Source organism: Nannospalax galili, unplaced genomic scaffold (genome assembly GCF_000622305.1).
Source record: "Nannospalax galili isolate Female #2095 unplaced genomic scaffold, S.galili_v1.0 scaffold286, whole genome shotgun sequence".
NCBI lineage: Eukaryota > Metazoa > Chordata > Mammalia > Rodentia > Spalacidae > Nannospalax > Nannospalax galili.
This window is the reverse complement of record NW_008359442.1, coordinates 3,148,152-3,172,999: the sequence shown is the minus strand read 5'-3', so window position 1 is coordinate 3,172,999 and position 24,848 is coordinate 3,148,152. Positions and strand designations below refer to the sequence as shown.

The 24,848-nt window shown below is 40.2% G+C and overlaps 1 protein-coding gene across 3 annotated transcripts in view; it reads left to right on the top strand.

Moving 5' to 3' along the window:
* Positions 1-24,848, top strand: part of Acyp2 (acylphosphatase 2) — a 204,761-nt gene that overhangs the window by 40,255 nt on the left and 139,658 nt on the right. For all 3 annotated transcript variants that reach the window (XM_008823014.3, XM_029558616.1, XM_029558615.1), the window contains exons 2-3: positions 7,127-7,143; positions 8,934-9,043. In XM_008823014.3, the coding sequence (XP_008821236.1) occupies positions 7,127-7,143; positions 8,934-9,043 (127 nt within the window). The remainder of the gene's footprint in view (positions 1-7,126; positions 7,144-8,933; positions 9,044-24,848) is intronic.

Sequence of the window (24,848 nt, the reverse complement as noted above, 5' to 3'; positions counted from 1 at the left end):
GGGACTGAGATATATTTTTCTGAGTCACTGCTTGGCTTTGTGTATTTAACTGTGTGTGATTCTGAATGTGTGATAATTCTAGCTCTGGGCCCCTGAATGTGTCTCCCTCTGCAGTACTGTCTATGCTTCCCTCTCTGTACCAACATCTGCTGTGAACAAAGACTGAACTTTCAAAAACTTATTTAAAGACTGGATGTATGGCCCCTGAATGTGTCTCCCTCTGCAGTACTGTCTATGCTTCCCTCTCTGTAAACCAACATCTGCTGTGAACAAAGACTGAACTTTCAAAAACTCATTTAAAGACTGGATGTATTGGTGTATGCCTTTAATTCCAGCACTCAGGAGGCAGAGGCAGGCAGATCTCTGTGAGATATGGGCCAGGCTGGTCTACATAGTGAGTTCCGGGCCAGTTGGAGCTACAGAAACTCTATCTCAAAAAAAAAAAAAAAAAAAAAAAAGCAAAACCAAAAACCAAACAAACACCCCTCCCCCACATTTAAGATATATTGAAAATTTTATTTTAAAGTAACAGGTTTCCTATGGCATTTTCATATACTAATTTCTTATTTTTATTTATTTTTATGTGTATAAGTGTTTTGCCTACATGTATGTAAATGCACCTGTGCATGTAATGCCTGTGGAGGCTAGAAGAGGGTGTTGGATCCCCTGGAACCAGAGTTAGGGATGGTTGTTAGCCACCATGTGGGTACTAGGAACTAAACCCAGGTCCTCTGGAGAAGCAAGTGTTCTTAACCACTGAACTTTCTCTCCAGCCCCTGTCATACATTATTTAAAAAACCTGTTTTTCAACAAGTATGTCCAGACGTCACTAACCCTGGTTTGTATGGCCTATAATCTCAAATTTGTATCCAAGTGTATAGATGTAGCTGGAATTGGTTTTTGTTTGGTTTTATTTTTACATTTATTTATGTGTATGTGTGCATGGAGGTGAGAGGGCAACTTTGGGGAGCAGTTCTTTGAGTTCTGGGGATGGAACTCAAGTCATGGGGCTTGATAGCAAGTGCCCTTACCTAATGAGCTGTCCTGATGGCACCGTTTTTCCTTTCTGAGGTAGGGTCTCATTCCTGTCTGACCTAGAGCTCACTGTGTAGACCATGCTGACCTCGAACTTGAGGTAATCCTCCTATCTCTGTCTCCAAGTGTTAAAATTACAGGTGCACTGCCATGCCTAGCCCCAGCTACAATTGTGTGTGTGTGTGTGTGTGTGTGTGTGTGTGTGTGTGTGTGTTTTGAACAGGATCTCATATAGCCCAGGTTGGCCTCAAACTCACCATGTAGCCAAAGATGACTTTTGAACACCCTGTTTATTGGTCTGCTTTTGCCTGTTTACTGATCTACTTTCCTACTAAATTCCAAGCTCTGAGATACAGGGATGGGGTCTTCTATACTCATCTCATTCTTTGCATTTTGAATTAGACAAGTTTTTGTTAAGCAAATAATACTTAATTATATGCTTGTTAATATCTGAGATGCTTGATTCTTAGATTTTGTGTGAAAAATTCCATCACTAGGTTGTATATGTGATTACCTTTTCCCTATAAGACATAATTAGTTGAATATGTCTTTGTTATTTGATACTGCTTTTAGAAGTTCTTTTCTGAGATAGGAAAATTGCAAGTTCAAGGTCAGTGTATGCTACATGGTGAGTTTAAACTACTGGCATTTAGTAGTGTGAGTGGTGTGTGTGTGTGTGTGTGTGTGTGTGTGTAGTTTATGCATACTTGTATGTACAGGTGTGCTCACCCACGCATGCATATGTGGAGGCCAGAGGTTGATGTTGGGTGGCTTCCTCTATCATTCTTCACATTATTTTTTTTAAAAGATTATTTATTTATGTGAATGTATTATGTGTGTGCTGTGCATGAAGAGGCCAGGAAATGGTGATGGGAGTCCTCCTCCATCACTTTCTGCCCCATAAGATATGGTCTCTTCCTGAACATTGGGCTCACTTTTTCTCTGCTAGGCTGGAAGCCAGCAAACCCCAGTAATCCTCTTGTTTCTGCCCTCCTCCTTGCAACTGGGGTTATAGGACTACATGGAGGACCTGGCTTTTACATGAGTTCTGGAGGATCCAAGCTCTGGTCCTCTAGCTTGTGCAGCAAACAATTTACTTACTGAGCCATCTCCTCAGCCTATTTGTTTAAGTTATAAGCACTTATTTCTGTTCTAAAATTTTATCTTGAATTTTATATATGGATATAATGTATTTTGATCAAATCCATTTTCTCCCTGCCCTACAGCTCCTTCCTGTAACCCTCTGCCACTTTTCCCTCCCAAATTCAGGTATTCACTATGTAGACCAGGCTGGCCTTGAACTCACAGAGATCCGCCTGCCTCTGCCTCCTGAGTGCTGGGACTACAGGTGTGTGCAACCACGCCCGGCTGTCAGATATTCTTTTTTGAACCCATTGAGCCCACTTAGTACTGCCAGTATGAACTCACAGAAGCTGTGACTGTTTTATTTATTTGTTTGTTTATTTGTTTGTTTGTTTGTTTATTTGAGATAGAGTCTCACTGTGTATGTATCCTTGGCTGGCCTGGGACTCACTCCAGACTGGCTTAAACTTTGAACAATTCTGCCTCTGCCCCGCTGAGTGCTGGGATTCTGAGCATGGACCACCACAGCTGTCTTACCTCTATTTTTGTCATCAGTGAATGAGTGGTGCAGGGGCTCTTTGGTGTTTATAGGTACTGAAAGGATGTCGCTCTTTGCTGGGGCGGAGGGTGTCAGGAACTTCCGTTCTGGGGCAGTTCCAGTATTTCTGGCAGTAAGGAGTTAGGACAGAGGGAGCACCCTAAACTACCAGCTTGCCTGGTCAGATTCGGGTGCAGGAGACTGAGGGATTTGCCTTTTGTCATCCAAAGTCTGTTTCTTGTAAAAAAAAAAAGTGAGGTAACTTTGATATGCAAGCAAATGAGTTCTCATCAACACCAACCTGAGCTGATTTGTGGGGAGCAGGTATGCCGTTCCCTGAGAACTTGTGGTACAGGTTTCCTCCTTGTGTTACATTTTATTTGGCAGTGCTGGGGCTCAAACCCATGCATGCTAGACAAGTGCTCTATCACTGAGCTAGACCCTCAGTTCTCCAATTCCTTTTGACTTTAGTTGTCTGTGCTTTTTCCTTTTATAATGCTAGCACATGGGGTTGTTGAGGTTGAGCTGCTCAGAGGTCTATGAGTGTCAGCCTAGGTGTCTGGTTAGCTTCTTACCGTGTTCTGGGCCCCCTCACTTGTAGGGTAGTGTGCACAGCTCTACAGTTTTCTCCTGCTTTGCTGCTTTTGCATGGGCTAGCCAACCTACAATTTCTGCCAGTTCCTTTTATAGCCACAAGCTAAATCTTTCCTTCTATATGTAACAGATTTGCCTTCTGATTCTCCTTCAAACCAATTCTTCCCACTCACCATTCCGCCACACTTCACATCTATTTCTAAAAATGGTTTTAAAGCCTTATAAAAATTCCACTTGTGATACTCTCGTGTCGGTATTGCCTCGCTGCTCTTTTTCTTCCTGTTCATTTGGCTCTACAGTACACCGCCGTCAGGAAACATTGCAGAATTATAAAAACCATCCGAGCTACTGATCTTTTATACGCTTTAACCGGGCTTGGTTACTGTGTGTAGAAGCAGTGTTTTTTGGTCTCCGTTGGTTTGGTCTATTCTTTATGACTTCCCAATCAACTTTTTAAACCAAGGTATAATTTACACTTGGAAATATATGCCCCTTTTCACTGCACAGTGCAGTTTGTTTGGGGGAATGTATTGGGTCATGCTATCTCCACCACAATTGATACTCTTTCGAATCTCCTTGTAGCACTCTTCCTTCTCAGGCCTCAGCAACCAACTGTCTTGAGGTCTCTACAGCTTTCCTTTGCCACAGTAGAGTTATACATTCTGAGTGGGTTAGCTTCTTTTGCTTAGCATACTGCATTTGATTCATATATGCAATCCCTACGGTTGTGCTTGTGTCTTTTCACTACTGAATAATATCAGGAACATGATTGTGTGGGCCTACCATGGTGGTTCCCAAAGTATGTTTGTTTCTTTGTTTTGGGCAGGGTTTTGTCTCGTAGCCCAGGCTGATCTTTTTTTAAAAAAATTTCTTTTCCACCCTCTTCCCTTTGATGTCTTAACAATTAAAAAAAATTTTTTTTTATTATTCCAAGGAGAGGTAATTTTTAACACATTTTTCCAGAAATAACTTGAAGCAGGTTACATAAAAATATATATACAAAGAAATTTAAGGCGGGGGAGGGGGTAGGAATAAGAAATCAAAGACCAAAAGATTTGCCAACATGGGGAGTCTACTTTGGTGGAATACGAAGGTTTCCATTAGTTCTGTTCTTTTTTAAAATCCTAATGAGTTTTTTGCGCTTGCTAACAGAGCATAGGGTGGGGTCTTATTTACAGAAGAGTGTTTGCCGCCCCCCCCCCCATTTACAGCTGTGTTGGAAAGTCCACACTCAAATATAAATCCTGTGACTTCCCAACAGCTGCACAAAATGGTGAGAGAGGGGCCTCATGGTGTTCTTGGGTTATATATCCTTAGCCCCTCCCCCACATGCAGGTAAAAAATTAAAAAAAATATTTACACTCATTTCTTTATTTTGTGTATGTGTGTGGGTGCACATGCCATAGCACACATACAGAGGTCAGAAGACAACTTGCAAGAGTTGTCTCCTACAATATGGAATTCCAGGAATTGAACTCAGATCATCAGTCTTGGCAGGAATTTCCTTTACCCAGTGAGCCATCTTACCAGCTAGTCTTGAACTCACTATATAGCCTAGATTGGTCTTGAACTCACTGTGTAGCCCAGTCTGGCTTAGAACTTACTATATAGTCTAGGTTGGTTACATTAGCCACTTTTTCTCATAACTGTGACAAAATAACATGACAGAAGTAACTTAAAGGAAGAAGGATTTGTTTTGGCTTACAGTTTGGGAGGGTGACAATCCATGTTGGCAGGGAAGGCTTGATGGAGTTCATGATTGTGGGAACATGTGGCAGAGGTTCCTTCATCATGGCAGATTAGGAATCAGAGACACAGGTCAGAACCAGGAATAGATACAGCTTTCAGAGACCTGTCTCTAGTGACCTACTGCTGCCAGTTAGGCCCTGTTTCCTAAATAGTCCACAGCTTTCTAAAATATTGCTATCCACTGGGGACAAGAATTCAAAACAGTAGCCTTAGGCTAAGGTGAGCATTCCAGATTCAAATCACAGTGTTGGCCCCAGACTACCAAGCCTCCTGCTTCTGTCTCCAAGGGCTGGGATTATAGGTATGCATAGCATCCCTCTGCTTCAAATTTAAGTGTGTTCTTTTAATTTTGTCTTTTGGCCTTTGGGGCACTAACAAAAATTTCAAGTTTCTCTTTGCTTTAAGTAGGAATAAAAACTTGGTTGCAAATAGGAACACATTCCGCAATTGGTACCTGCCACAGTCCTGATGTTTCCTGGGTCTGTTTTCACTAATATCTCAGGCAGGAGTTTGGCTGTGGGGTATAATTCATCCGAAGACAACTGTTCTATGCATTCTTTTGGATCAAGGGTCTTCTGATTTGCAGTTTGCAGGAATGACCTGAGATCTGTTGTTTAGGATCGCTGTTGCAATTCCTAGGAACTATGTAAGGAGGCTTGGCCCTTTACCTACAGGGTTCCAAGCCTTAAGGATGCATTCTTGATAATTTGAAGCCAGCTAGCCTCATGTTTCACTCCCATTTTAGAACCCATTTCTTTATGTCTTAATGTTTAGTTGTAGACAATCTAGGATATAAAATCCTATAGCATTCTCTCTGTCTGTCTGTCTTTCTCTCCCTCTGTCTCTCTTTCTCTGCAAGGTTATGCGCACTAAGGATTGAATCCAGGGCCTCAGTGCATGCTAGGCAAGTGCCTTACCACTGACCTGTAGCCCCAATCTTAGCGTTCTTGACTTCTGTGTGAGATGAAGCTCCCACAGTTGTGTAGGTTGGATGACAGATGTATATGTCAACTTGGTAGTTGGCCAATATAGAACAACTTGGTCTACCACAATCTAGATAGAGAAAACACAACCAACATGAACAAGCCAACCCAACTGTATGAGTCAAAGGATGGACATAATGTAATCCACGGCAGAGGCTCAGGGATTTTTTAGGTTAGTTTCTCTCTGTTAGTGCTGAGGTTTTAGAAGCCTGATTATAGTCAAGCACCATCATTTCATGATACTCACTTCATTGGTTCTAGTTAGAAATAGAATAAAGAGATGTTTACTGTATTTCAACCCGAATTTAGTTCTTGCATTTAAAGAAGAAATTCTAAAAACTAAGGATAGGTCAGTTTTATACCAACTAGCCTCAGCTGTTCATTAATTAATTGACTAGCTAAGTTTTGTGGTACTGGGATTGAATCTAGGGCTTCAGGTGTGCTAGGCAGATGTTCTACTTACTGAGCTACATGCCTAGACAACCCATCCCCCTTTTTCTTTTTCTTTTGAGAAAGAGTTGCCCAGGCTGGCCTCAAACTTGTGATCCTTTGGTTTCAGCCTTTCAAGTAGTCAGGACTACAGGCCTGAGTCACCAGATTAGCTGTCCTTTTAAGTTATTTTTAAATGGATGAACATGTCATTCAGCATTTTATTATATACTTTGGTTTTAAATATTACCATTTTTCCCCCAAAAAAACTGTTCCTCTTCATTTTAAAACAATTTTTTTTTTTTTTGGTGGGAGGGTTGTTTTTGAGACAAGGTCTCTCTGTAGCCCCAGCTGGCCTGGAAGTCACTATGTAGACCAGGTTGTCCTTGAACTCACAGAGATCCGCCTGCCTCTACCTCCCGAGTGTTGGGATTAAAGGTGTGCACCACCACACCCAGCCTAAAACAATTTTTAAGAAGACCCTTTCTAGTTTACCTGGAGCCCCAGGTCTGTAAAGGTTTACCAGCAGTTTTCAATAATAATGACAAATCAAGATTTTAATTAAAAAGAAAAAAAGAAGACCCTTTGCCTACATTCAGTTACTGAATGTTTTATTCATTTTCTTACTCTTTAATAAATAGAAGTTAAGCCAAGAAGTGCATAGCTTTCTAAAAGGTGCAAAGCTGACTTTTCCTTTTGTCTTTCTTTTATCCAGGTGTTTGCTTCAGAATGGTGAGTACAATGTCTCTCTTATTTGTTTCCACTTTTTTACTGTTGTTTTTAATCACAGAGGTAGAGCTGTTTTCTATACAATGCTAGCCCTGTCCTTGACAGCAAATGAAGAAATACATGAATTTTTCTTGAAATTACTGATTGTGATTTTTATGAAAACAGCCCTGTCCTTGACAGCAAATGAAGAAATACATGAATTTTTCTTGAAATTACTGATTGTGATTTTTATGAAAACTGTCTTTAAAATAGTCTGTTATTATAGCCTCCCTAGTTTTCAGTTAATATTTTCTCTGAATTTAAAAAGTATTCTGGCATGGTGATTCTAATTAAGCATTTGGTTGAGTGTATTGAATATAAATTATGGATTTTCCTACATGTTCTGGATAAAAACCCCTGGGCCAGGGACCTAGCTCATGCTGCAGAGGGGGAGATTTTCTAATGTTCCACGTGCTTCCCATATTGTAGCAGTTAAAATTCCTTTTCTTTTTAGGTTTCATTTTCAAAAATACTCTTTGAAAATATTTTATTATTTTATTTTTATGTGTATGAATGTATTGCCTTCATGTGTGTAAGTGCACCCATGTCATGCAAAGCCTGTGAAGGTCAGAAGAAGGTGTCAGAGCCCCTGGAACTGGAGTTACAGATGGTTGTTAGCCACAATGTGGGTGCAGGGAATTGATCCCAGGTCCTCTGCAAGAGCAGTCAGTGTTCTTAATCACCGAGACATCTCTCCAGACCCTCAAAAATACTTCTTTCCCAAAAGTTACTTGTAGCTTATTCTGTGAGCTGGGAGTCACTATTTTAGGTCTCTGGTTCCCAACCTGTGTAAGTCCCCACCCTGTTCCCACCAGTCACATTTTTGTACTTTGAGATAGCTCTGTCCTCAGCAATTCAGATAGTCTCCATTTTAATTATATTTTTTATTTATTTTCAGACCAGCTCCTCTGTCAGAGCCAACCCAAAACATCATAATCTTTTCATCATACAGTAACTTTCCAAACCACCATGTCTAGTTCTTGCTAGTTTAATTTTCTTATTAAAACTATTTTTCTATTTTTGTTGGAATTTCAAAATGTTGTAGTGTCTGTTTCTGCATGGACACATTTCAAGTTGATCATGACTAGATTTTTTTTTTTAGAGCAGTGATTGAGGGGCTGGAGAGATGGCTTAGCAGTTAAGAATACTGGTTGTTCTTGCAGAAGACCCGGGTTCAAATCCCAACACCAACATGGCAGCTAACAACTGCCTGTAACTCCAGTCCCAAGGGACCTGACAGCCTCTTCTGACCTCTATGGGCATTGCACGACATGGATGCACTTCCCTACATGCAGGCAATACACACATACACATTAAAAAAAAAAAAGACAAATAAAATAAAAAATAAAGCAGTGATTGAGACTCCTGGGTTGATCCGTCTTTGGAACCCAGATTAACAATGTAAGTCATCTTTAACTGATATGAGGGAAAAACAACTGAACTTTTTGGGTCCGAAAGCACAGAATAGAAACAAACGGGTTCTGAAAGAATTCCCACTATTTATTTTTTTCAGTGTGGCTTTTCTTAGAAATAGTGGTGTTACTATAGGTTGCTATGTAGGGCTGGGATAGACTGTATTTTAGAAAAAAATATTATCAGGTTAGCATTTTTGTCTTTTTGGTTCTGAGCCTGAGCCTTTAACAGCTGCACCAGTTCTCCAGCATTTAGCATTCTTTGAATACTAGAATCAGATATGAATGTAGATGTCTAATGATGGGCTTCATCCCTATTGTTTTTTATTTCTCTGAAACCAGTACACAGAAGGGGAAGCAAAGAAGATAGGAGTGGTTGGCTGGGTAAAGAACACAAGCAAAGGCACTGTGACAGGTCAAGTGCAAGGCCCTGAAGAGAAGGTCAATTCCATGTGAGTAGTTACCAACATGTCCATGCAATTCATGAAGCTGTTTTAATGTTTCATTAGATAGTAAGAGTAGTACTGATGGCCAGACTAAGTTTGTATAGATTATAACAAAGTTTACATGTTCTTAGGCAGGCTGCCACAGTTAGGGTAGCATCTCATTTAGGGAATATATTTCCCTCTTAGGCAGGTCTCACTCCCCGATCTGTGTGAATGTAACCTTTCAAGTCTCCAACATGGGGCCCATGTCCAGGGCCCAAGTATTTATTATTTCAAATGTTGGGACAGAAACATAATGCCTTTAGGTTCTTGAAATTCTTAAAGTAGCCTTCAAGACAACAGATTACATCTCCTTTTTATAAATACTTTATTTGCCTAATTACAGGTACATTTTTACTATCAACAAAGGTATGTTTAATGAGCTGTGTTGTTACCATAAGAGTCCTGCAGTCTAAGATGACCAGATTCAGCCATGCGGGCAGCAGTGCCCAGTGTATACATTATTATTTTCAAAGGTTTTGACTTCTCAGTTTCATCATTTCTACTGCTTTCTGTAGCACTTGTTTGTTTAAATAAAAATCTCAAACACTGGTTGAGCATTTAGAACATGTTGGGGAATATGCTAAGCACTTTTTATGAATTACTATTTACAACTATTGACAACAGAACCTATGAGTTAAATACTAAATAATCCATAATTTGTTTTGTTTATAAATTATCTTTTTGGGTATAGATATAAATTTTTCTTACTTAATGTTTTCAGATTTCAAAAGCAGTATTTGTCTTGTAATAACTGAAATAATAGAATGCAGAGATGTGAAGGCAAAACTAGTCATCTGCCCCTTCTGTTTCCTCCTGTGAATGTAACCTGCACCCATGGCCTTGGGAATACCTTCAAAAGCTTTCCCTTTCATTTAAAAATATTTAAGTGTACATCCACAATTAAGATTTCATGGGCCAGGTCTGGTGGTACATGCCTTTTATCCCAGCATTTAGGTGGCAGAGGCAGGCAGATATCTGTGAGATTAAGGCCATCCTGGTCTACATAGTTAGCTCCAGGCTGACTGAGGCTATAGGGAGACCCTGTCTCAAAAACGAAACACCAATCAACCAACCAACCAACCAAACAAACAAACAAACAAACAAAGCATTATCAAATTAGGAAAGAATGCTCCAACCAACCAACCAACCAACCAACCAACCAAACAAACAAACAAACAAAGCTTTATCAAATTAGGAAAGAATGGAAAAAAACCCAAACTTATTTGGAGCTGGAGAGATGGCTAAGCAGTTACGAGTACTGGCTGCTCTTGCAGAGGAACTGGGTTCAGTTTCCATCATCCACATGGTGGCTAACAACTGTCCTTAATTCCAGTTCCAGGGGATCCAATGCCCTCTTCTGACCTCTGAGGGAATTGCATGATGTGTGCACTTACATACATGCAGGCAAGATACTCATATACATAAAAATAAATGAAATGAAATGAAAAGTAAAAGACAAGAAACTGTAAGGGCATGGAAGTTCATCACAATCATGTTACATTCTTAACATGAGGAGAGCAAGGATTTTACTTAGCATAAAAGGAATTATGTTGTGCTTTTTCTTTTTAAACATCTATATTCTTTTAAAGAAATACTTATTCATTTTTGTATATGAGTATTTGCCTGTGTATATGTGTTTGTGCCACATGTGTGCCTGTTGCCTGCAGAGGACAGAAGAGGGCATAGGATTCCATGGAACTAAAGTGACAGACAGTTGTAAGCCAGCATGTAGATGCTGGGAACCCAAACTGGGACCTCTGCAAGAGCAATAACTGCTCTTAACTGCTGAGCCATTTCTCCAGCCCAACCCCTTTATTCTGTTTTTTAAAAAAAATATTTATTTTTATTTTACGTGTATAAGTGTTTTGCCTGCATATATGTGAGTGCACCAAGTGCATGCAATGTCCACAGAGGTGAGAACAGGCTGTTGGATCCCTTGGAACTGAAGCTACAGATAATTGATAGAAACCATGTAGGTGGGAACCAAACCCGGGTCCTCTACTAGAGCAGCCAGTGCTCTTAAGTGCTGAGCCATCTCTCCAGCACCCCTCCCCCCTTTTTGAGACAAGGTCTCACTATGTGGCCCCGACTGGCCTAGAGCTTGCTATGTAGACCAAGTTGCCTCAAACTCAGAAAGATCCACCTGCTCTGCTTCCTGAGTGCTGAGTTTAAAGGTGTGCTCCATCATGCTCCTCTTGGGGACCTTATTTTTATAGGGTAGATTCCCAGGAGTATAACTTGTTATCTGAAGTGTCAGTGTGTATTTAATATAAAATATTCATTAGATTCTGAGTTAGGTTCATTTCTGTTACTGTGATAAAATACCCTGACAAAAGCAACTTCAGGGAGAAAGAGTTGATTTTTGGCTTAGAGTTCCAGAGGGGATGCAGGCCATCATGGTGGGAAGGGCATGGTACAGGAGCATGAGCTGGGCTCCTCACATTGTATCAGCAGTCCACAGCAGAGGGGGAACAGGAACCTTCAAAGCCTGCCCCAGGGACACACTTCCTCCAGCAAGGCTCTACCGCCTGAAGATTCCATAATCTTCCCAGACACCACCACGAGTTGGAGACCCTGTGTTCAAGCACATGAACCTATGGAGGGCATTTCACATTCAAACAACAGAGTGCCTTCAAAAATAGCTATAAAAACTTACATTTCCCCCCTCATTCTGTTGGTAATTGCTATTATTATTCTCTCATTTTTCCTTTATCTGATTAGCTATGGAGTGATATTATTTTCCACCAATTTGCAAATCTCTAATTATTAGTTCAAGCAGTGTTGTGCCTGTGACCGCGTGGGGTTGTGCTCATGAGCTTCATTTTCCCTATTTTTCCCTTGTGATGCTTGTCTCTCACCGATATTTAGGGGCTTTTTGTATATACTGATAAAGACCACTCCCCCATGCTCTCTTATCTTTTTTGCAAGTATTTCCCCAAATCTAGCACTTGCTTATTGTTTTTGTTCATAATAGCATTTATAACACAAACTGTTTTTAACTTTCATAAACTCAGATATTGCTCTTTTTCCTTCTGGTTTAGAAGCAGATTGTGTTGTCTCCTAGATTTTTCCCCTAGCTTCTGGTGCTTTATTTATTACATTGAAGCATTTACTCCATCTGGAATTTGTTTTGTACTCATAATTTTGGATAGGGAACTGTTTTGTACCCAATGGGTAGCCAGTTGTGCTGGCACCATTTATTGAATAACACACTTCATGTCATTGAATTAAAATTTATTTTTGTCATATATTAAAATGTAATGTAAACTAGGCTTTAGATTTGTATTCTGTTCTGCTCCATTGAGTTGTTTATTCCCATACTATAACATGTATTGATTTAGTTACAGTGACTATAGTATTTTCCTTTCATTGTTCTTTAAAATTTCTTTTTGTTATGTTTTTTATTTTGCCTGCATGTGGTAAGTGCATTCATGTGTAAAATGGCTATGGGGGCCAGAAGAGGGCATTGGATCCCCTGGAAATGGAGTTACAGATGGTTGTTAGCAACCACGTGGGTGCTAGTAACTGAAACTGGGTTTTCTACAAGAGCAGCCAGTGCTTCTGACCACTGGCCGTCTCTCCGGCCCCTCACTCTTCTTTTTTTAACATACTTTCTTAGCTGTTTTTCTCTCTGAAGTTTAATATTCTTTTATACACTTAACTGGAATTCTCTTTAATTAATTAATTAATTAATTAATTAATTAATTTTTGGTCTTTTTAACACAGGGTCTCCCTGTAAGCACAGCTGGCCTGGAATGTAGACCAGGCTGGCCTCAATCTCATAGAGATCCACCCAGCTCTTCTTTCCGAGTGATGGGATCAAATGGGTGCGCTACCATGCCTGACTTACTATATTTATTTTAAAAGAATTTCTTTGTTTCATATATATGCAACCTACTGAGTCCATTTAATGTTGCTCATGTGTACATGTGTTTAGGGCTGACCACTTGTGATTGGATAAACTATCAGAGAGCTTGACCCTGGAGAAAACTGGTTCTCCCTCAGTCAGCATCTATTGATTACCAGTAGCTCTTCATCCGGGTGTGGGATCTTGTGAAATGTCCCCCATCCATGTTGGCATGTCAACTAATGTTGTCACTATGCAGACAACACTATGCAGACAATTTAGGCAACCATATTACTGAGATTTCTTGGGTAGATACACCCATTATGCTTTAAAAAATTTTTATTTTATGCTTATGAGTGTTTGGTGTATATATATGTAAGTATATCATATACATGCAGTGCCCCCAGAGGCCAGAAGAGGGCATCAGATTCGCTAGAGTTACAGATGGTTGTAACCCACCACATGGGTGCCAGAAACAAACCCAGGCTTTCCTCAAGAGTAGCCAGTGCTCTTTACCACTGACCTAGCTCCCTACTATGCTTTGTAAATAAGCTTTATGTTTTGAAGCAGTTTAAATTTATAGAAAAATTGTGAATACAGCTGCCATACATTCCTCATTTAGTTTTCCAATTCATATTTTTTTATTTAGTTTTTTTTTATTTTATTTTATGTGTATGCGTGTAATTGCCTGCATGTAGGTAAGTGCACCTGTGTCATGCAATGCCCGTGGAGGTCAGAAGAGGCTGTTGGATCCCCTGGGACTGGAGTTACGGACAGTTGTTAGCTGCCATGTGGGTGCTGGGATTCGAACCCAGGTCTTCTGCAATAACAGTCAGTGTCCTTATCTGCTGAGCCATCTCTCCAGCCCCCAGATGTTATATTTAATAAATCAATAGTGGGGCAATAACTCAGTCAATAAGACAAGCTTGAAGACCTGAGTTCAATTCCCAGAATCCATGTAAAAAGATTAGGTGTGGTGGCACATGCTTGTAATCAGAGTAAAGGGCAGCAGAGACAGGTGGGTCCTTGAGGCTTGCTGACCAGCTAACCTAGCCTACTTGGAGAGCTCCAGGCCAATGAAAGACCCTATCTCCACAAAACAAGGTGAATTGTTCCCAAGCAGCAACACCCAAAGCTTGTCTACCCCCCACACGCATAAACAGATACCCCCTATGTACACAGGCAAAGTAAAAAAATATTAACACATTTTAGTATTAATCTAAGTTCATACTTTACTCTTATTTTCTCAATCTTTGTCTAATTTCTTTTTGAGCTTCCTGTTATTTTATACTTTTTAATGTTTTGTTGTTGTTGTTTACGCCTGAGTACAGAGAACAGAACAATTCACTTTTGGACCGCTTGTTTCATCTACTCCAATTTTTTTATTTAATTTATTTTTGTTTTTTTTGAGACAGAGTCTCACTATGCAGCCCCAGCTAGCCTGGAATTTGCTATGTAGACCATCCCAGGCTGGCCTCATCTCATAGCAATCTACCTGCCTCTGTTTCCCAACTGCTTGGAGTAAAGGTGTGCATCACCCTACCTGGCTAATTTATCACTCTCTCTGCGTTTTCATGACAATCTGCCTTTGTACATGTTTTCATTTTCTTTAAATGTTGGACTCTTGGAAGAGGAGATTGGTATATGTGCATGTGTATATAACACTTGTACATGGTCATGGGGTACAGTGTGAAATTTCAATATGTGTATACAGTGTGTAATGATCAAATCAAAATAACTGGCATATATGTGATGAAAACATTTATTGTATCTTTGTGTGTGGAGAAGACTTAAAAATCTTTGCAACTAGCTATCTTGAAATATGTACACAATTGTTGACAATTATCTTGCTCTGCTGTAGGACATTAGAAAATATTTCTTAACCAGTTGTACCCCTGTACCAGTAACTGTCCTCTAACATCTCTACTTCAAACTAGTCTATTCTCTACTTTTTGAAAACTTACATTTTATGTCTGTGTATATGAGTGTGTGGGTGACTTATTCTGCTGCATGCATTGTGGAAATCAGAAGACAACCTGCCAGACTGGTTCTTTCCTTCCACCATGTGGAGCTCAGGTCTTCAAGTATGGCCTTCAAGTGTGGTGGCAGCTACCTTTACCTGCTGAGCAGTGTCACTGGCCTGTCTTCTATTTTTATGAAATCACCTATTTAACCTCCACATAGAGATAAGATGATATATTTGCCTTTTTGCACCTGACTTATTTCACTTAATATAGCATCCTGCAGCAGTTCCATCCTTGTTGCTACGTGTGGCAGGGTTTCATTCTGTTTGTGTGGCTGGGTAGATTCCATGGTGTGTATGTACCACATTTTCTTTATCCACTCATCAGTGGTGGACACTTGCTTGTTTCCATTCGTCGGCTGTCGTAGGGTCTGTTGTCCTTTCCTCTGCGTATGCACTCAGCAGAAGGATTACTGGACCAGATGATAGTCTGATTCTGGTTGTTTCCTTCTTTTTTGTTGAGGAGCCTACCTTAATTGACAGTCCTACCAACAGTGTAGGAATGTCTTTCCTCCGACGTTTTTCCTAGACAGTCTCCTCCCTCTCTCCTCCTGGTACTCATCTTCAGAGCATCTATGTGGGTCTGGGGCCATGATCTTCAGCCTCACCTGGTTTGTAAACACCATTTTCTGAGAAACTGCCTCAACTTTGTCTTCCAGCCTTTCTATTATTACGTTTGTTTCTCTTCTATAGTAGTAACTTTTATTTCACAGCACACCTTTGTTTTTTCACATCTTTTAGAGAGATTTGAAGGTATTACATATGTTTTTCTTTTGAAAATTTCTTCTGAGCTTTGCGTCATTTTTGGTTCATCCAAGTTCCTTTCCCTCCTTTCATTTTCTTTTTGCTTCTCTGTGTCATGTTGTAGGCTTTCCTTACAATCTTATTTTCAGTAACTTAGTCACTAATAAAACCAGACAGCCATAAATAAGCAGGCCTCTAAGGAAAATCTCTAGCATGTAATTATAGCCATGTGAACTTGAAGAATGGTGGTATCTGGGTGGGTTGTGGGCCTTTTCTTGGGGGGCCTCCACCTGTCAGGGACCTGGGGCCTCCAAACCCCAAGTCTTCTCGCTTTGCACAGTGTCTGCAGCACCTAGGCTGAAGCATCCTTTGTTTCACTCTAGTAATTACACCTCCACCCACTTTCCTTCTAATCATTTGTTGAAATCTCTTGTTAAACTTATAATTTTTATCAGCTAGCAATGTTTTCAGATGCAAGTTAATAAACTGTGCTTAAAGTAGATAAACCCCAAGCCAAGCATGGTGGCACACACCTTTAATCCCAGCATTTAGGAGGCAGAGGCAAGCAGATCTTTGTAAAATCAAGACCATCCTGGCCAGCTAGAGCTACAAGGAGAGACAATGTCTCAACAACAGCAAAAAAGTCTGGAGGTGCATGGTTGTTTGCCATGTTCAGTAGTTCAGTGACACCAAAACTAGTATGTCTGTGACTGGCTTGACCTTTCCTTCATGGTCAAAAGGGAACAGTGCAGTTGTGTGTAATACCCACACTCAAGGCAGGACAAAGGCAGAAAGGGTACAGATTGCGCTGATTTCCCTGGCCCACTCTGTATATCATCTGTTCCCACGGCTCATATGGGTCATATGGTTACTCCTTGCTGTGCGACAAGGAAAACCTGGACTTTGTTTTTGCATACTGACTCTCTAAACAGAATTGATCTCCTCTTGGTCAGGAGACAGGTGAAAGGGATCGGCACTAAGCAGTCAGTGAGCAGGGCCTCTTACGTCGTATTTTGATTCTGTCATTCTCGTGGGATTCCAGGTAAAATGAGAGAAACCTGCCATGTGTAATTATACTGTGAAAATTAAGTGATAGAAACCATGTAAAATCCAGCATTATATCTGGCAAATAGTAAATAATCAAGAAGTATCAATTGCAATTATATGACCCACAGTGATGTTTTGTACATGTTTAATGGCAGTTGGACTAGCCAGCTGGATATGCCACTAGCCCCTGGCTACATAGGGTATCCTTGCAGAATTGGACTAGAGAAATAAACATGGTTGTCATCAGTATATAGACATGAATAGGATTATGCAGGGAGAGTTTGTGTAATGACAACCAAGCAGGAAGAAGATACCGGAAAATGTGCATATTAAGCTTAGTTTACATTAAAAATTGTGATGTTATCACAAATAAACATATTTAAGTTTAAAAGAATGGATTTATTTCTGTGGTAAGATACACTAAATTATTAGAAAATTGAACACAGTAAGAGATGTTATAGAAATGTCACGCTATATGTATTTATGTACGCAGTACCTCATTTTTTTAAGTTATTAAAAAAAGAAAGCAAACTTCTTTGAAAAGTTTTGTGGCAGTAAACTGCAGAAGTTAGGGTTCAGTCATCTTTAAAAACACGAATTTGGTTTCTTCCCAAGTTAGGGAAATGTAGACTAGAGCGGGCCATGACTTCAGAGGCCTGGCTGTGTTCTGGCAGCCTGCTGTGTTCTGGCTAACAAACCCGTAGCTGGAAGGATGCACTGCAGATGTGTGTGTTTGTTTTCTTCCCCTTCTGTGTTTTATTTTCTCAGAAAGAATGACTGATGGCTTTCTTTTGCAAATTGCACAATATGATCCCAGTTGTAAAGGTGAGTTCAGCCAACAACATTTTTTGATACAGAAGAACCATTTTGAATCTCTTGTTTTATAACCCCACTTTTAGGGACAAAATTAAAAATATTTTCTGTTTTTTCCTAGTCTCTTTAAATTAATGTACAGAGTTATGAAACTAGGAATAAGCATTTTGCTAAATCCTCCTAAAATATATTGTTTCTTAAAGACTAAGTGATAATTTTGTAAAACAAAGAATATTTGTATTTGGAGACAGTGAGCCAACTTCTAAAATTAAAATTGCATCTTGATTGCTACATATTTTTAAAACCATATGTCATTTATCTTTCTTCTGTACTTCAAAGGATTGTTATGTATACAAGAGAATGATCAAATCATTCCGTGGTCTGGAAAACTATTTCATAATACAAGGAATGCTTGACAGCCTTGGGACTATGTAGCTGGAGAAAGAAATACTTGAGGGAATCCTGAGTTTTCCTTTAAGAACGTGAATAAAATTCATGAAAAACGATAGATGTTTTGTGTTGTTCCAGAAAACAAAAGTTTTGATTGTATCAATGGGTAAATTTTCTCATTTCAGCTCACTAGAAAAAAAAATTCTGGTAAAGTAATCAAATGGTAGAACTTTTTCAATAACCAATAGTCTAGATCAGAGGTAGGCAGCCTGTAGCTTGTGGGTCAGATCTGCCCTGATGCTTGTTTTGTGAATTAAGTTTGACTGATCACAACCAGGCCTATTTATTTGTGTTTTATGTATGGCTGCATTTTGTGGTTTGGTGGCAGAGTTGAGTTGCTGCAGCAGAGTCTAGATGGCCTCATTACCTAAAATATTTATTATCTGGTGCTTCATATAAAAAGTTTGCTGACTCCTATATAGCTGCCTTACAAGGCAAGGGTGTTGTAAAAGATCTAACCCACTGGATAGGATGTTTGCCTGGGTGACCTCTGATGTCCCATCCAGCAAGGATTCTGTGGTTCTATAGGATTGACAATGTACATATACTTAAAAGGAATTCCCAGGTGAGCTCTAGAATTAGAATGGACATATTCACCAATACCACTCTATTTACTTCTTCCACAGATATGTGTAGAATATGAAATTCAAACAGTATCATGCTTTTACTGAGAAATGACATTGTTTTGAGTCTCTAGCTGTTGTAGTGGTAGATTGGAATGAAGCAATAGATTTTATCAACAATTAGTTGGTATCAGATTGAGAGTTATTTAATATTTCTTAAGGTGACTTTTCGCTGGCAGACTGTTATTAGTGGCATGAATTTCTGTGTAACCAGAGATTCTGTTTTTTTTTTTTTTTCTGGCCTTTTTATCAAAGAGAATGTCATAGCACTTTGCTAACATTTTCATACCTTATTCATCAAGGTCTTTTTCACACAGATGGGTTTTTAAGAAAGGTTCCATTGAGGGTTCACTGAAAATATAGAAGATTTGGACATTATCCAGGGAATTCATCAAGGAGCTGCAATTATTGAAAAATAATTAGTTTATGTGACAAGAAGTAATGGGAACCATGAGTTCTAACACATTTTAGACCTCAAATGCTATTTATTTTCATTTGGAATGTAACAGATCTCTATTAACATGACTTAAGTGTATGATTTTTTTTACCTTAAAGTTTACTGTTTATATATGTATAAGCTTATTAAGGTAATCATGTATATGTGTATTTTTTGAGATAGGGTCTCCCTCTAGCCCCAGCTGGCCTGGAACTCATTGTGTAGACCAGGCTGGCCTCGAATTCACAGAGATTGAGAGAGTACTGGGATTAAAGGCGTGCACTTCTTCACCCAGCAAGGTAGTCATATTTAATAACAGAATGCATAGTATTTTATTATTTATATATTTATTTATTCATTTATTTATTTATTTATTGCTGGTACTTGGGATCAGTCCCTGAATCTGGTACATGTGAGTACCAAGCCATATCCCCAGCCCTAGCACTACTTTTTGCCATCTAAAATATTAATAGTCCTTACTTTTTCGAGCAGTTTTGGGTTTACAGAAAGCTAAGTAGAAAGTACAGTGAGTTCCCGTCAGTCTTTCATGCCCTTCACTCACTCCTCAGTTTCCTGGTTTTATCAGCTTCCCCTGTCGTGAACAACTTGTCTTAGCAGGGTACCTTTGTACAGTTGCTGAGTGAGGTTGATGTGCCATCATGACCAGAGATCTCACCTCACTTCAGGATTCATTCTATTTTGTCATTTCCACAGTTTAGATTAGCATATTGTGGCATGCATCATACAGACCAGCTCCATTGCCCCAAATCCCCTGTGTGCCCCTGTTTATCTATCGTTCTGTCTTCACTCCCCTCCTGGCAACTACATGGTTCTGTCTCTATAGTGCTGATGTTTCCAGAATGTCATCCATGGTAGTTGGGAACACACAGTAGGCAGCTTTGGGTTTTTGTTTGTTTGTTTGAGATAGGGTCTCCCTATAGCCCCAGCTGTCCTGGAACTTGCTATGTAGACCTGGCTGGCCTGGATCTCACAGAGATCTGCCTGCCTCTGCCTCCTGAATGTGCGAACTGGGATCAAGGCTTGTGCCACTAGGCCAGGCTAAGCAAGGAGCTTTCTCAGGTTGGCTTAAAGGTGTATTTCACTCAGAAATGTTCTTTTAAGAGTCCTCCATATTTTTCTGTGACTTGATAGCTTACTTTTTGTTACTGAATAATATGCCTTTGTATGTGTATACTACAGTTTTATTCATTTATTGAGGAAAATCTTGTTTCCAGGTTTAGTGAATTATAACACTAATTACTATCTGATTATTATTGCTATCCTTGTGCTGGAGATTGAACCCAGGGTGTTCAATCTCCAGCTAAGCACACACTCTACTACTTGAACTACCCTCCTAGTCCCAACTGCTGAAAAAGTTGATACAATAAGTTAGATGTGATGGCTCACATCAAATCCCTTGAGAGGCTGAGCAATAAGGATTGCCATGAGTTTCAGGCAAGCCAGGGTTACATAGTGAGCTTCAGGTCAACCAGGGCTATAGAGTGAGACTCTGACTCAAAAAGCAAAAGTTGATACTTTAAATTTATATTTTTATTGTTTATTAAAATTTTATTGTTTATTAAAATTAAAAGTGAATATCTTACCTGTATATATATATATATGCACCATGTGTGTGGAATGCCCTTGGAGGCCAGACAAGGTCATTATATCCCCTGGAGCTATTTATACAGATGATTGTTAGCTGCCATGTGGGTGCTGGGACCTGAACCCAGGTCCTCTCTAAAAGCAGCCAGTGTTCATAACCGCTGAGCCATCTCTCCAGCCCCATTATTATTTGTTTTAGTATAGTCATATTATTGTTTGTGTTGTGTTTTGTGACAGGGTCTTGCTGTGTAGCTCAAGTTGGCTTTGAACTCTTAAATTTCCTGTGGCTCTCTGTGGAGGGGACTTTTACGCTGAGACCTGCATGAAGAAGGAGCTTCTGCCACCTCTTTTGGGTCAGAGCTTCCTCATCTCATTGCAGACAGGAAGCAGAGATAGCAAGAAAGAGCCAGGGACAAGAGACCACCAAGGAACCATCCTCGGTGACCTACTTCCTCCAGCTAGATCCCACCTTCTAAAATTTCCAGAACCTCCTCGAATAGTACCACTGGCTAGGAATCAGACGTTCAGAAACCTGAGCCTCTGGTAACATTGCAGATTCAAGCCATAATGTTTTTTCCCGGGCCCCAAAAGGTTCATGGTCGGTCATCCCGTAGTGAAAAATTCATTTAGTCTATCGGCAAGAATCCATTCCATCACTGAAGTCTTAAAAGTTCCAACATGTTTAAAGTCTTTGGAGAATCAAGGTGAACTCTTAGCAGAAAGCCTCCATGAAATCTAAACGAGTCATATACTCCCAGCATGACACAGAGTAAACTTTACGATCATGAGAGGGAAGAATGGAGACATAGAAAGGAAGAACTAAGCAAGACTGAGGCTCAATAAGACAAACATTAAATACCAGAGCTTCATTTCCAGCATGTGACACCAGTGGTGTAATCTGAGCTCCTAAGGCCTTGGGCAGCCCTACTCCTATGACTTTCCTATTTGTAGCCCACATGGCCTGTCCCTTAGACTGTTCCACCCGTTGCCTACAGCTCTTCTTGGTAAACATTCCATATTCCTGATATCTCTAACATTCTGAGGGACTGAGGGACTGGCGTCCTCATTGCCGATTCACTTTCATCCTTATAGCTTCCTATGTCACCTCTCAGGGGCTACCTGAGGTGCTCTGTGTCACACATTGCCTGGCCTCCCAGGCTTCCTTTTGAAATCTGGGTGGAAGCCTCTATAACCTCACAACACTTGCATTCTTCATGTCTACAAAATGAGCATCCAGGTCCCCTTAGACCGTAACTGCAGGCGCCTCTGTGTCCCTGGCTGCCTCGTGTGAGCAGGGCGCTGTAGCTGCTCTTCTTCCTCAAAAGAAAGTCTTTGAAATGAGTGGACAGTTTTATACCTTGGAGCTTGCAATGGGGTCTGGTCAGTTCCTGGATGCACTCAAGGCATCATTCCTATTGCCCTAGTGCCAACTCCCTGGCTTCTTTTTTAACGTCACTAATTTCTTTAACAACCATGACTTCCGTATCTGTAACTTTAAACACGCTCCTTTTCTGGCCTGTGTGGTTTTCAAATCTTTCTGCTTTGCCTTTTGCTCCCAGTTCTCAATTTAACCTGGTGAAAAGCAGCAGTGACAACCATCCCACAGGCTGAATGCTACTCTGCCTTGACATTTCCTGTGCCAATTTAGTCTTTCTTTTAGAAATTTTTAAAAATTTACTATTTTTATTTTATGTATATGAGTGTTTTGTCTGTGTATGTATAAGTGCACCAGTGTCATCAGTGCCCATGGAGGACAGATGAGAGCATGGGGGGCTGGAGAGATGACTCAGTGGTTAAGAGCATTGGCTGCTCTTGCAAAGGACCCAGGTTTGATTCCTAGCACCCACATGGCAGCTAACAACCATCCCTAACTCCAGTTCCAGTGGAATCCAACCCCCTCTTCTGATCTCTGTAGGAATTGCACGGCATGGGTGCACTCACATACATGTAGGCAGTATACTCATATACATAAAAAATGAAAATAATAAATAAATAAATAAATGGAGAGTATCAGATACCCTGAAACTGGAGTTGTTAACCATCATGTGGGTGCTGGAAACTGAACCAGATTCTCTGCAAGAGCAGCTAGTGCTCTTAACCATTGATCAATCTCTCTAGCTCCTAGTCTTACTTTTGAATTCAGACCAACTCAGAATCTCAGGACATGGGTAAAATGTCAACAGATTCTTTTCTGGAATGTACTATGAATAGCCTCAAGCCTAATTCCTAACAGACCCTTCAATTGCCACTGAAATCTCGGAGCAGTCTTTACTAGCCACACTTCTATCAGCTTCCGGTCCTCTGAATTCCCACCAGCTCCCCCATCAAACTGTACAGCATTCTAGGGCTTCTCTAGCCCACACTCCAAATGCCTCCAAATTCTTCCCACAAACCAGTTCTAAAAGACTAAGAGTAATGTGGCCAGATAACCACAGCTATGACTCCCACTTCTTTGGTACCAATTTTCTGAGTTAGATTTTTTTTTTTTTCTTGACCAAATACCTGACATAAACAGTTCAAGAGAGGAAGGATTTAGTTTGGTTCCTGCTTCAGAGACATCATCCCATGATCACTTGGCCTCATGCAGTCGGCAGATCATCAGTGCATCGAGAGCACGTGGTAGAGGAGCTTCTTCACTTCTCCGAAGACAGGAAGCAGAGCACAGGAAGGGGCCAGGGACAAGACACCCCTAGTGGCCCACCCCCAGTGACTCACCCCCAGTGGCCCACTTCTTCCTATTAGGTCTCACTTCCTAAAGTGTCTAAAACCTCTCAAAATAGTGCCACTAGCTGGGGACCAAGCATTCAAAAGACAAGTTTGTATACTCATGAGTTTGTCAACTCATGATACTGAATTGGTGGGATAAGCCAAGAACTAGAGAGAGATTAGAATCATGCAGACACATGAACCAGATTATCCTGTGCTTTCATAAAGGGAAATAAAATATGGTGGAATATGGTAAATACAGTTTTATAATAATGTAGAAAAAGGATTATGTACAACACTGGGTCAGTACCATTACCTGATAGCTTGTTAGAAATACAAATTCTTAAGGGCCTTTCAAGCCCCTCCTCCAACAACAGAAGTGCTATGGAGAGGTGATGGCTTCTGGGGGAGGTAGAGTCAGTCTACCATGCTCCAGAGATGGCCCCACACCCAGGAGTATAAAGGCAGCACAAATTGGACTCAATGGGTAATTTTTTTTAAAAAGTGGGGGGATACATGCAGGCAATACACTCATACACATAAAATAAAAATAACAAAATAAATGTTTTTTAAAAAGGACATGAAGTTGGGGAGGTACGGAGGTGGGAGTGGATCTGGGAAGGTTTAGAAGGAGGAGTTGGAGGAGTTGAATATGACCAAAATATATTGTATGAAGTTTTCAAAGAATAAAAATATTGTATGAAATTTTAAAAAGGAAAGAAAGAAAAAAAGAAATGCAAATTCTTGGGCTCCATTTGGACCAATTGATTCTAAAATCCTCCAGAGTAGAGTCCAGTTTTTTGTGTTTTAACAAATCCTCCAGGTATTTCTGATCTGCTCTGAAGTTTGAGCCACAGAAGTAGAGCAAGAGTTCCTGAATTGTGAAGCGAGCTTGGGGATAGATCATTCAAACTGGGGTGCCTGGTCTACATACTAGAATCACCTGTGAACTTTTACAAGCTCAATAGGTTGGCTGCCCACTGTAGGACAGCTAAACCAGAATTTCTGGGGCTGAGACTCAGGCATCAAACTATTTCTGGTGGTGCCAAAGTACAGCCAGGCCTGAGAACCACAGATCTCATCTACCCTCTGTTAATAAGAAAACACAGGGTGAGGAGTTCAAGGTCATGAAGCAAGTTCAAGTAAATACTGCATCTCTTGAATCAATTTCAAGCTGTGTTCACAGTGCTTTAAAAACTCTCAACTTAAAAAAAATTTTTTACAAAAACTTTGAGAATTTCATGAATGTATAGAAGGTGTATTGATCAAATCCATGCCCACTCCCTCCCCTCCAGCATTCCTCCCTCTGAAGAGGTAACTCTAAAATCTTTTAAGGATCAGGTACAAGCTCCCAAATACTTTTGACATTTTTGGCCTTTGGAACTGAGTATGTTGCTATCATACTCTGTTATCATATCAGGCCCAAGGACATTTTGACTTTTAGCCAAGAAACTGGCTACATTTCTTTGGGGTCT